Here is a 13258-nt window from a genome sequence, read left to right as displayed (position 1 = left end):
GGTGGTACTCAATGATTGAATAATGGAACAGTAAAGAGGTCGCTGGGGGTGGGTAATTGATCAGCAGCCACCACGCACACACTCACACTGTGACTAATAAGATAAAAGAAGATGAGTGATGATAGAAGAGGGAGAGGGAGGGCTGCGTTTCAAATTTGAAATGAAGGTGGGATTTTTTTAGATTAGATTGGGAGAGAAAACCCCACTTTAGTACCACTTGGACCACGTGGGAAAGAATATGTGCAACAGCATCATATCCCAAAGTCATCATCTCTTGACCAACCATCCGCCCCTGACATATCATATATTAAATTTATACCCTACCAAAAAATAAATTAAATTAAAACTATATGATAAAAGACGGAGAATCTCTCATATTTTTGAATAGCGACAAATGAAACAAATCCTACACTAAATACCATCTTTATACTAGTTTTTTAATTATCACGATAAAGTTTCGCCCTTTCGCTTTGGAATGTTCAATTTGCAAGCCTAAACTACGCTTAATTTTGCTGCTTTTTAGCCTATTGATCTAAATTCGCCACCCCCTTTTCTCTATAGTTAAGCGACGAGCTTCAACTTTTTAGTAGTGGGCTGTTATAAAATTAATAATGCCAACCCTTGCCTTCTAGGTTTGTGGGGGCGGGGAGTTTTTGACTTTGGGTTTAGGTGTTTGGGGCATGGAGGGGAGACTGAGGGGGTAGAGGCCTATGCCTATATGTACCGAGCGAGATTAAAAAAAACCGAAGAAAGCGTGTCAAAAAATTGACACGTAGAGAATGTCGGCGACCTTGTGGTGCAAGTCTCCTAGTGTGAAAATGGTCTCCGCCGTGGTAGAGACGGAATTCAAACGTTTAATTTAATTTAATTTAATTTGAAAGACAAATATCAAGGTTTTGACTTATGGGTTAGTGTGTGTTATTGTATTAGCGTGAGTATCTTAGCGGGACAAAAGTATTTATTGATCTTGCTTCTCTAATCGGAATCTTCCAGAAAGAAGCTGTCACTATTTTTGCTCACTCGAATCATCACTTGATTAATTTTTTTCTTTCTTTTTTGTAGCTTCAATAAGATTGCTTTTATGAGTACTCTATTTTCGTAAAAGTGTTTTTAAAAATATTATTTATTAAATATTTTTTCGAAAATATTATAAATGATTTTTTAAATTTAATCAAAAACTTATTATATATATATATATAAAAATATTTGTTAAATACTTGCATATGATCTTGGAAGAGAAAATGATAGGGTGTAAGAAGGTGTAGGGAAGGATAAGAAAACTTCAGATCTACACAGTAACATCAACTCATCAGCATGATTATCCCGCGATATCCGCTCACGGGTTAGACTCTTCCCTTGGGCCCATCATCACGCCGAGACTCCAAATAAAGGGATCTTATCATTCCCATTTTACCATTGCAACCTCTAGTATTCCCGAAACTACATCAAATGCCACTGCAGCCTTTGACTTCTGCCAGTTCCATTATTATATATATTTTTTATTTTTCCCAATTGGAATACCAGCATCCTAAAACAACTGTTCTGAGTTTCTGACCGAAAAGAACAGGGGCAAAAAGGGAAAAGTATTAAATGCAGCCGACGTTTTCCGTTACGGATCGCTATCGAACCTCATGCTGTTTGTTCGAAGCTGCTTTCAACGGCCTCCGTCAGCCGTCGTTTGCTATAAATAGGGCTTCTCTCTTCTTTCTCTCATTCTTCAACGCAGTAACCTCTCTCCGTTTCTCTCTCCACCTTGAGCTACTGCTAGGGTTTTTTTTTCTTTAATGATTGCGTGAGGCAGAAGTTTGGTATATTAGCGTTTTCTTGAGATTTTCTTGGTCGTGTCGGAGTCTTGAAATGGGGAAGAAAGATCAGAAAGAGAAAGAGAGAGTTGAAGCTGTACTTGAGCTTCTCAGAAAGCAAGCTCCACTTACTGTGAAACAGGTTGGTGTTTTCGTAAGTTTCACTGTTTCAGACGAGTGTGGGTACTGTTCTCCTGTGAGTGTTGCTTTCATAGTTTCATTTTTGGCTTTGAAAAAGGAGAGGTAGTTTATGATGAATTATGATTCAGCAGTTGTACCTTGATTTGGCTGCACAGGTGTTAGTGTTACTATTGCTGTAGGAATATTTTTGAGCTGCGAAGCATTTTCTGTTGGTTTCAGTCATTGGAATCTCTGTTTCCGTTTCTGCCTTGAGTGGCGTAGATCAGTAGGTTTATATATGGATTTAAGTTTGCTGTGAAATTTCTGATGTGAAGTATTGTTTTGCAGGAGAAGTTTTGCAACAACGCTTGTGTGGAACGGTTTCTGAGAGCGAAAGGTGATAGTGTGAGGAAGGCTGCGAAGCACTTGAGAGCTTGCCTTTCTTGGAGAGAGAGCATTGGAACTGGTACACCCTTTTTTTTTCCTACTAATTCCTTGAAGAAACAAAACAGCTTGGACGATCTTTTGCTTGAATCTTCTCTTCTTTTTGTCTGTTGAGTTAAAATCGAATCTCGCTTTTGTTTTTTGAATCTCGCTTTTCTTCTTTGAATTAGCCGTTAAAGTGAACACTTCACTAAAGTCGGTTTACTAAAAATAAAAAATGTTGTGTCTGTTTTTAATTTCTCGTTTTGAAAACAGAGCATTTGATCGCGGATGAGTTCTCCGCCGAGCTCGCTGAAGGCGTCGCTTACGTCGCAGGCCACGATGAAGAGTCAAGACCTGTAATGGTAATTTTCTCTTTCCTTCCCTTTCTTTTTCTCTCTTTCCCTCTCTCGTATATTTTTGCACACAAGAACAAAAGCAAGTGACATTTTTGTATTTTTGTTGCAGATTTTTCGAATTAAGCAGGACTACCAGAAGTTTCATTCACAGAAACTGTGAGTAACATAACAGAAACAGAACTAAAAACAAAAACAGAAATTCTGCTTTCCTTTTCTACGTCTTAATCAGTTCCAATTTTTTTTTTCGGGTGAATTTTTTTTTCAGATTTACTCGTTTGCTGGTTTTTACACTGGAGGTGGCGATTCAAACCATGCCTAGAAACGTCGAGCAATTCGTCCTCCTCTTTGACGCAGGTACATTTCATCCGGAATGACTCCATTGCCCTTCATAATAATATAGGATTTTGAAAATTGAGGGTAGCTTTGGTCATTTTAGTTCCAACGCCACAAGTTGAATCTCTATTACGAGCGCATTAAGGCTATTTTTGTTTTTCTGAAATCTTATTTTTAGTAGCGCACGTTGCAGAGCAGGCGTCCCATGTGTCGGAGAGCCGGCAATTTCTGAAATATTCTCAGAAATTGCCCGGCTTGCCCTTCAGATGTCGATGTCCATTCGTGATAATGGTCGGGAATGTAGGGGTATATGTGGGAATTGATGTTATCTTCCTAGAATTGGTCAATATCAACCTTTTTCACAGGGCAGAACTGATATCTTCTGCTCTTTGCTCTGCACTGATTTTTATTTTTATTATTTTAAAATAGAAATCTTCAATTTTATCTTTATTTCTTTTGAGAGTCACCATTTGAAGAACTTAAACGCGTGCTAATGCAGGCTTTTTCAGATCGGCTTCGGCTTTTATGAATTTATTGCTGACTGCACTGAAAATTGTAGCCGAATATTACCCCGGTCGGCTTCACAAGGCTTTTGTCATCGATCCTCCCTCGCTTTTCTCTTATCTGTGGAAGGTAAAAAATTCAAATTATGCTTGAATTTTTGTCCTGCACGCTGCATGCTGCACGCTATTGTCAAACTCTGTTGAAACGCCATACATGGCGCTTGCTTTTTACTGCCTTTTTTATTTTCTTCAGTGGGCCATGAAGCTTGAGTCAAATCGGAATTCTTCACGCTTGTTTGAGCTATGTCGTTATATTTTGAATTTGGTGGTTGCAGGGCGTTCGACCGTTCCTGGAGTTATCTCCGGCGACGATGGTGGTTTCTTCGCTGGACTTTGAGGAGTCTCTGGAGTTCAACGACTTCTCATCGTATCCGCGAGCCTCGTCGCTCCGGTTTGACCCCTCTTCGATACCGTCGACGGCGAAGATCGGGTCATGCTCATCCTCACGATTTTCATTCACAGTTTCCCACCACTTCGACTCTTTGAAACCCTGGTACCTCTCATTGGCCGACACGTCAGGTTCGAAAGTTGGGCCCACCAGCCCCTCACCTTCTATGCTGGGACCGGCCCTGATTTCCCCACTCAACGCCAGATCACTCTCCTTCGCATCTCCTGCTGCCAGGACGCCACGCGGAGGCATCTACGGCGGCAGCGCCAGCAGGCCGGCCAAGAAAAGCCTATTTGCTTCGACTCCACTGCCGGAGCGAACCAATTACGGCAAAAACGACGCCATGAGCATCAACCATCCGAGGACCCCAAGGCCATCCTTCCTCCAATCACCCGCACTGTTCTTCAGGAAGGAGTGCCACGTCAGCAGGGCCGACAAGTCTCGTGAATCGTTTCTGCCCTTTTTGAAGTTCTACAGGAGGCCATACGACGAGATGATTTACAGGTCGAAGATGAGGCCCCCACTTGGTGGCCTCATTTCCATCGTCTCTCCTCAGCTCAAACGCCGCCACATGTCAGTATCTCAGCGGTTTTGAAAGAAAGATGACTTGAGAAAAGAAAAGAAAAGTACATATTAAATTAACAAGACACCACTGCTAATAATTGATTTATTAATATTTCCCCTAAACGTACCCACAACAGTTGATTGGTGAGACCAAGAGTTAGAAAAGAGAAAAAAAAAAAAGACTACGTGCTAGGCGGGGTGTGAGAGAGTGTGCACCATGTCCCATTTTGAGCTGTGTGGCCTTGAGTCTACGAAGCATGGGAACAAGATAGCGTGGTCGAGACGGCGAACACTGCATTGGAAATCATTTTGGTTGGAAATCAAGAAGTTTCCAAGAAAAAACGAAGCTCGGAAAAATCTCTGTTTCAATTCAAATTCTCAACATTTCCTTTTATTTTTGCTTTTCTTTTATTCTTCCTTCCCTTGTGAAGATGGTAGTTTATTAATCTGTGATGTGCTTGGTGAGACTTCTGTTTATAATAAAAAAAGACCCAGAGTTTGAAGACTTTCACTTTGTTTTCTTGCCTACGTATTATAATGTAGTTGTTTAACTACGTATGTGTCTTTTTATATTGGTTTCAACGATGGCAGGAGATAGTAGGAATATGTGTCGTGTTTTGTAGCTTGAGAAGTCAAAATGGAGGGGAGGGGGAGGGTTGAGCTGATTACAGGCAAGTATGAGAGGGTGTTGTTGGGAATTGAAACTGTGCACCTGGTTTTGTCGTCTAACGCATTGTCCTGGAGGCATCAAGGTGGTTCTGTTGGTGAGAGGTGACGTTTGAAAATCTGTGGCTGGCTTCTTTCACTACTCCCTAATTTGGGTTTGTTGTTTAGCTAGAGACTGGATTTCGAAGCGGACAAAGGGCTGTGTTTCTACTGCCACAGTCAAGCGTTTGGAATTTATTCTTTGTAGCTGGTGGGTTTACAGTGTCCCCTTTCATTTGTTTTTGGGGTTCTTGAGAAGAAGAACAGGGACAGAAGCAGTAATGGGTGATGGTCATGCCAGGGATATTTGTCATACTTACCCTTCTCAGCTAATTGTAGTTTCTTACCAACTATATGCATATTCTCCTTGGAATCTCCAACAAAAGACTAGTGCATTTTCCAATGGATGGGACATTGGCCTCCTGATCTCCTTACCCTTTTAACTCATCATGGCTTTTAATTAGACATTCAAAATTGGATTTATTTGGGCCTTGACATACCTGAATTTGGGTATTACCCATTATAAATCAAAGGGTATAGTTTAAAATGAATCTAAGAATTTCATCTGTCAATGGTAATTTTAGGTTGAAAATTTTGGATGCATTTAGAAATAGGTCAAGTTAGGTCAGCATATAGGAACATTTTTAATGCAACATGGTAAAATAGCAATGTCAATAGCCTGTTTGGTCGCTATTTTAAAAAATAATTTTTTTAAAACAGTTTTTAAAAATTGTTATCTAATTTTATAGAACACCTAAAATATTTTTAATTTATTTTTAATATTTTAAAAATAATTTTTATATCTAATGATTTTTTTAATCCTTTTATACATTTGTATAATTATTTTTTAAAACAATCCTTAGAAAATAATAAAAAATAACTAAAAAATGTTATTTAAAAATATCATATTTTTTATTGAATAAAAATAAAAAAAATAATTTTTAATTATTAAACATATATTTTTATATTTTATTTTGAAAAATAAAAAACTATTCTAAAAAACGGTTCCAAACAAGCCACAAACTTTTTTTTGTTTTTCTTTCTTTTTTTTTTTTTTTTTTCTTTTTGTCATTCATAGTTACTTTCAAATGCAAATGTCAAAATAACAACACCAAATTTTGAAATAATATGAGCTTTTTTTTTTTTTAATGTAATGAAATGCAAAAAAAAAAAAAAAAAATGGTATTACATTTGACAACAATGATATTGCAATTGACAATGTCAAATAATGACAACGGTCATGGGAGTGCCAATATTTCAAAATTATGGTGTATTTTAATGATAGTAACTTACTTTGGTATTGCATTTGAGATCTTTTGAAACTTAACATGTTAATTAAAATTTTACCAAATAGGAGATGGACAATGCACTCGCCATTTATTTTATAGTATTACTTGAGGATAATGAATATTTTAATACTTTAATTTCATTTAACTTCTCTCATTTAGTTAAATACATCTAATATTCAATAATTTGAAATTTCATTAGATATATTGTATTTTTTTTTTATCTTTCCTGTTTATTATTTTCACTTAATTTCTCTTTCATTTAATATTTAATGAAATTTTAAATTAACAGAAATTATGTGTATTCAATAGAAACTCCAAGTAGATAAATTAAAATAAGCCAATATTTTAATTAATAAAAAAAGTAAAAGAAAAAACAAAATAATATTGTTTAATTAACATGGGGAATAAAATAAGAAATGTCATCAAAGCACGAAAAGAAAAAATGTTATCAATAAAACAAGAAATGGTTGAGGACGAGGAAATACAAAGAAAAATCTCAAAATGATATTGTTTATGTTGGCTATATTTGAGTGTAATGAGGCAGAGTAATTAGAATTAGATAAATTTGTTGGAAAATTATTAAAATGGCCCACACATGTTGATTAATTGTAAATTATTAGCTATCATTTTCAAAATCAAAATTCAAGTTTGAAACTCATGCAATTAATTTTTTTTGTTTTTGAACAAGGGAAATAAAAAGGACATATCTTATGAGCAATCTCATTTAGATATGGTAGATCAAAATGAGACATCAAATAAATGATTGATGAGCTGTATGAGGTAGAAAACTCTCAAGTATGGTTATAAGGGAAGGAATTGACCCGTTTATTGCGATCGAGGAAAACAAGCCATTCGTAAGGGAGATTATGAAATTGCGAAAGCTTGGTTCAATTAAGTCATTAAGTATTGAAAACAAGGTTAACCCATTAAAGTGATTAAATAAGTTTATTATTATTATTTTATTAGGCTTAGGCATCTCATTAAGTGTGGACTTTAATACGTAAAGATCACTTAATTTAATTTAATTTTTATGATGGATAAAAAATGAACTAAAAATATATAAATAGGTTGAAGTCCCTAGTCTAAATAAATTTAAAGAATTTCCTCATATCCCATTCTTAAATGAAATAATTTTTTTTATCTATAAAAAAAGGAAAGGTTTAGACATAAAAGACTAAAATCCCATTCCATTATAACACAATGGATCAAGGTACAGTTTTGATTTATTTTTCTTAATAATTTAACATAATCTTGATTTTGAGTTATAAGTTATAACATGATTTTGTCGTGTTTGAGTTATTAATATGAAATTTGATGTTTGGGTATTTTACAAGTATTTTGGGTAATCCCTATAAAATTAACATAATAAACATCTTATTAATATGATGCGGTTTAAATTCTATATACTTTTGTGAGGGTTGGAAAATCAAATTTGATGTGAAAAAAAATCCTAATAACTTCCATCAAATATCCAATGACCACAGTGACCAAAATGTCCTTCAGAAATGCCATTACAACATTCTAAATTTCCTTTCAACCTCAAACCAGCTATTTTTTCAAATTAGACGAATTAGGTAATTTAGAGGCATAAACCAATCCGAAGACCGGCAAATGTAAACACTAAGCCACAATTCACAAATGTCATTGGCATGGATAAGCCAGTGGGGTCCTCCCTAGGAAAAAAGGGGTGATCCAAAATTCAAAATATATATGGGACCCTTGATGGTACAAGCAGCCATTCAAGCTAGGCGTGTGGCATAGACTAATTCCTATCATTTGCCAACAGTATCATCCCACAAATCCCCTTGGGTAATCATGACTTGTATTATTTTCACCTAAAGTAGAGATCCTGCGTCTTTCAAATCCACTGCCCAACAGGGCCACCACCCTCCAACATTCAGACCCACCATATGACATCCATCACCAAACCGATCAGACTAATACGACGGCACGGCACCACTGTTCCTTTTTCGGTTCAACCTCAGCCATTCGTTCCTCTGGTTCGACCAAGACAAGATCGAATTATTTGGTCATTACTGAAAACCGTGGAAAATTTATGAGCCAATTTGGAGGATTTGGTTTTGCCAATTGTACAAAAGGGTTGACTCAACTTTTTGGAGACAGGCAACTAAAATTCAACCAACATAATTAAGAATGTTTTTTTTTTACTTCTGCTGGTGAATGCGTAGAATTCAATTTTGAAATTCGCTTTAAGGTCCAGAAGGATTAATGGGTCGGACAGTGGATGTCTGGCCCAGTGATTGGAATTTGGCTGGCATTAATACCGATATAGTACAGCGAGTTAGGCCCATTACATTATGGGCTGGCTTGGGTTGCTCCTTGTTGATTCTTTGTTGAATTGGGTCACAGCTAAGCAAGCTGCATCATCCCATCAAGAACCAATTCGGAAGAGTATTTTGACTTGTCATTTTCCTTTTGTCAGTGGAATGCATTTGAATTTGAAGCAATGTTCTAACTAATCTCACCCCCATGAGCCATGGAACACAATGATAACAATGGAGAATTCACCACTCAACTCCACAAAGGGTGTAGAGTAGTGAGGTCCATCCTCCCAGGGTCCTTGTGCTACTCATTCAACAGTACAAAAATAAGTATCCGCAGTATGGTTTAATGAAGGTGCAGACCCACTTTTCAGGGCGGAGGGGGCGGGGACCAGTGTGGAGCCTGTCCAGATTAGTCCCTCTCAGTTCCTACAGGGCGTCCTGGTTTGGCTGGTAGAGGTGGAGAAGTGGGATGCTATGATTCAGGTCCTTTGTCAGGAATTCCACTACACGTTGTGGGTCGGGGGAGTTGTCTCCTTCTTCTCCATAATTCACTACAACATCCGCGCCTCCATTACATTATACCTGCAAACAATCTAAATTACATATATCTTTAGGCTTATAGTTTGGATGGGTTAGCCCGATTCAATCCGAATCAATCCAATGTTAGAACGGACTTGGACAATAATTTTGGGAGAATTATTTTTTGGGGTAGATGGGCCTCCAAATTAACAAAAGGTTCATATAACTCCTTAAATTGAGTTGAAGGATATAAAATAGTAACAGACAAATATACCCTTTAAGAACATATATAAAATATTTTATAAAATTAAGTTAAATAATTTTTTTTTCAAAAATACTAAATTAAATAAAAGTAGTTTTCAAAAATATTAAATTAAATAATTTTTTTTTCAAAAATATTAAATTAAATTTTTTTAAAAAAAATATTAAATTAAATTAAAGTATTTAAAAAAAATATTAAATTAATTTTTTTAAATTTTAAATTAAATAAATTTATTTTTAAAAAATATTAAATTAAATAAAAGTATTTTAAAAAATATTAAATTAAATAAAAGTATTTTTCAAAAATATTAATTTTTTTTTTCTCAAAATCAATAAAGGGCATTTTTGAAAATATTGAATGATGATATCCTTCAACTCAATTTCTATATTTTCATTGGGTCTTGAGCTCAATTTGCAGAGTTATATGGACTTTTTGTTAATTTGAGAGCTCATCTTACCCCAAAAGATAATTCTTCCAATAATTTTTAATATACGGGTGGGCTTTGACTAAATTTTTTTAACCCAAATTTAATTTGAATCGAGTTTAGATCTAAGTTAGGACAATCCAAAACTTACATACCACTTCAAAGTATTGTTACAAAATTTTGAAATTTATAAACTGGGAGACAAAAGAAAAGTTGCATCTACAACTCAACTCATCACGCCTGATTGTATATGAATAAAGAGGAAAAAGTAGAGCATGTTCAACCATTAGCTTCCTCCTTACTCCATATTCATCTGCAGGCCCAAGGCCCCAATGATTGTATACAAATTGTTTAAACACGACAGGGCACGCTTATGACTCACAGAATACAGGCAATTCTTCCTCTTGCATGTACAGTAGAAGACGAAGTAGAATCTAAAGTCTTTCATACTTTTTTCCTTAGAAATATACTTTACCTCATTTAATGAAATGCCCTCAAAATATCCCAAAGAGTTTGAGGCTTTAAGAAAATTGGAATTACAAGGAATTGATGGTAAGGAAATGAGGGGTTTTTGGTAAGAGGCAGGTTAAGCTTCAAGGATATTTTATTGGAAAAAAATAAATAGATATCATAATTTCACTTTACATGGCTTTCGGAAAAGAAACAAGCCATTGGGATTCCAAAAAATCACTATCATGTATCAATTTTGCTCTTTAATTGTGATGGATAAAAACAGAGGAGTGGTTAGGATTTCAAAATCACTGTTACATTCTCACTTGATTACACTTTGGAAAGGAAGGACCGAAGAAGCACTCAAAAATAAAAGAGAGAAGAAAAAGAATAATCGATTAAAAGGGATAAAATATTCTCATGTTTACGAATTTATCGTTTTTTATATTTTTATTTGAAAAATAATCAATTTTAACATAAATATCATTTCCCATTTCAAATATTTACTATGTGTTTTTGATGACCTTTTTAATCAAATTACCAAAAAAAAAAAAATCAATTATAATTTTGGTTACTTTTTTTTTTTAGTTTCATTCTTCCGTCTAAATTATGTCAAGATCCAAAACTCTAAGGAGGAAGATATCAATAAAAGTAAATGAAAAATAATTTTCGGTTGAGAAAGGGATAAGATATGAATGATTGAATTGGGGAAGGGGATGAGAGGGTAGTCCAAAATTTATTTCCTTTTCTAATTGTGGTTATTAAGTTACACAAACCGACCAAACAACTTGAGTACTCAAGTCCTTTTCAAAGACTTAGGCTCGTGACTTGACATTCGCGGGTGAAGCACACTTGCATTTCCATATTAATTATCATAGCTTAACAAATCCATCAAAAGAAGTCAATCCTAATACTACTTATTAAGGTATTTATGTCCACTTTAGGCAGATGAAATTATTGGTCACCATTCCTTTTTGTGGATCAAAGCCATACACCATCTTCTCCTCCTTCCTTTTGGTTTATGACAATTATGACCAAGTTGATATTTTTTATTGGTGTGATAAAAAGGTTTTTATATAGTGATTTTTCTTAAATTAAGTAGATGTGTTTCAAAGTTGTTAGGATCTAATACATTTAAAACATAATATTATAAAATGATATTAGAATCAATTCTCGACTTCGATATAAAACCATGTCGTATTTGGATACCTCTGTAACGGTGACTTGGTGATACATATGTAATGAGCTGCTTGTGGGCTCTTTTATGTCGTGTATCAAGATATTTTCAAAATGTGATTTTCCATATTAAATTTGAGACTGACCCAGATTCTAAGACCGAGATCTTTTACTGTTTAGCTTAGTGGTGGGGCTGGGCAATGTCCAGGCACAGACTAGGATTTTTGTGCTACCATATTTCTCTAGTCAAGCTTACATGAACGAGTCTTTGAGCAGTTTTGAATAAACCGTTGCTTTCAGTCATTGATTCTTCCCTGTAATGTTGAAATCATGCTTCCACCTTATCGCTTTGTTTAGCTGGCTGACATATTGATGTGGGATTCTTTTTTCTTTGTTGTTTTTTCTTCTTTCCTTCTCCTCCAAAGTTTCTTCCTTGCAGAACTGGACAAATAAAAGCATTTGTTTAAGTACAACAGGGCCGCTCAAAGCAGGAAGTCTGCAATTAATTATAGGAAATGATCATTGAGAAATCTAATGCCAAGATTGAAAGTGGGTAGAGCAGCATCCATCTGAAGCAACAGGGAGCACTCAACACTAAGGCCCCTCACTTGTCCATAACAATTCCAGTCGATATGATTCTTGTCAACCCAACCACATCAAAAGCCTTGGACTGGTTGAAGATATAGAATGAATTCCAACACAGTTTATGATTATCTTGAGAAAAAAATAAAAATAATAATGAACATAAGCACATTTCTCCCTAATGATATCATTGCAGCCCTGCAAAGATGTTGCAGGCATTTCACTCTTCTGAACTGTTACATCATTCCAAATGATAAACCAAACCCTGACTTCAGTACCAAGGCTCATGTAGCTTCACTAAAAGTATACATGGAAGGCAACTTCCACTTCTACTTTTCCACATAGCAATATGGACAATGGGCATGTCTTAAGTGGATATCTGGGATTGAGGTTGAAAAAGGGGGATTTGGTCTTTAGACCCAACAGAAATGCATTCATGCATATAATTTGGAGCTGCTAGTGGTAGTGGAATGAGAAAGAGAACACAATTATGCATATATACTGATTGTCTGATTCATAAAGAGGGCAAGGCCACAAAGGCAAAAGGGCTTATAAAGCTAGTTGCTTTCATTGCACGACAGCTTTCACTTGCAACTTTTCTTGTTAGCATATAAGTAAAATAATTAAAATAGGTAATGATAATTGATATGGGGTTGGATTACTGATAATTCAATGGAATTCTATATTTCTCTGTCTTGCATGACCACTTTTGACTTGGAAAGAGAGGTTTTTACTAAGCCAAATATCATTAGGAGTATGGTCAATTCCCTACTTGTATGTTAACATGCAGAGTAGAGCTACCTCTTGGGTCCAAAATTGATTTGTTTTTGGTTGCAATTTTTTTTTTTTTAAAATATATTATAACTTGAAATGGATATATAAAGATGTTCTTGAAAAGAGAAAAAAGGAGAAAAACTGTGGGATTTTTAATGGGCAGGCAATGAGTAGAGTTTGAATACCATTAGATGGACTCATAATCTGATCAAGCTCCATGGGGCATTGGACGTATGCCTA

The 13258-nt window shown here is 35.4% G+C and overlaps 1 protein-coding gene across 1 annotated transcript; it reads left to right on the top strand.

Annotated features, from left to right (window-relative positions):
* Window positions 1-1594: 1594 nt before the first annotated feature.
* On the top strand, window positions 1595-5063 carry LOC100247799 (uncharacterized). Its single transcript, XM_002282134.4, has 7 exons — window positions 1595-1944; window positions 2271-2388; window positions 2622-2710; window positions 2814-2860; window positions 2970-3058; window positions 3537-3670; window positions 3876-5063. Exons 1-7 carry the CDS (start codon window positions 1858-1860, stop codon window positions 4581-4583), a joined length of 1272 nt encoding a protein of 423 aa, XP_002282170.1. The 5' UTR covers window positions 1595-1857; the 3' UTR covers window positions 4584-5063.
* Window positions 5064-13258: the final 8195 nt, after the last annotated feature.

The sequence above is a fragment of the Vitis vinifera genome, chromosome 5 (assembly GCF_030704535.1).
Source record: "Vitis vinifera cultivar Pinot Noir 40024 chromosome 5, ASM3070453v1".
NCBI classification, from domain to species: domain Eukaryota; kingdom Viridiplantae; phylum Streptophyta; class Magnoliopsida; order Vitales; family Vitaceae; genus Vitis; species Vitis vinifera.
This window is presented reverse-complemented; position numbering and strand designations above follow the sequence as displayed.

What these genes read in the sequence shown, in the direction of transcription:
- LOC100247799 (XM_002282134.4), top strand. Translation starts at nt 1,858, where the DNA reads ATGGGGAAGAAAGATCAGAAAGAGAAAGAGAGAGTTGAAGCTGTACTT. An exon ending in CTCCACTTACTGTGAAACAG is followed by an intron (nt 1,945 to 2,270) that starts GTTGGTGTTTTC and finishes ATTGTTTTGCAG; the next exon opens with GAGAAGTTTTGCAACAACGC. An exon ending in GAGAGAGAGCATTGGAACTG is followed by an intron (nt 2,389 to 2,621) that starts GTACACCCTTTT and finishes TTTTGAAAACAG; the next exon opens with AGCATTTGATCGCGGATGAG.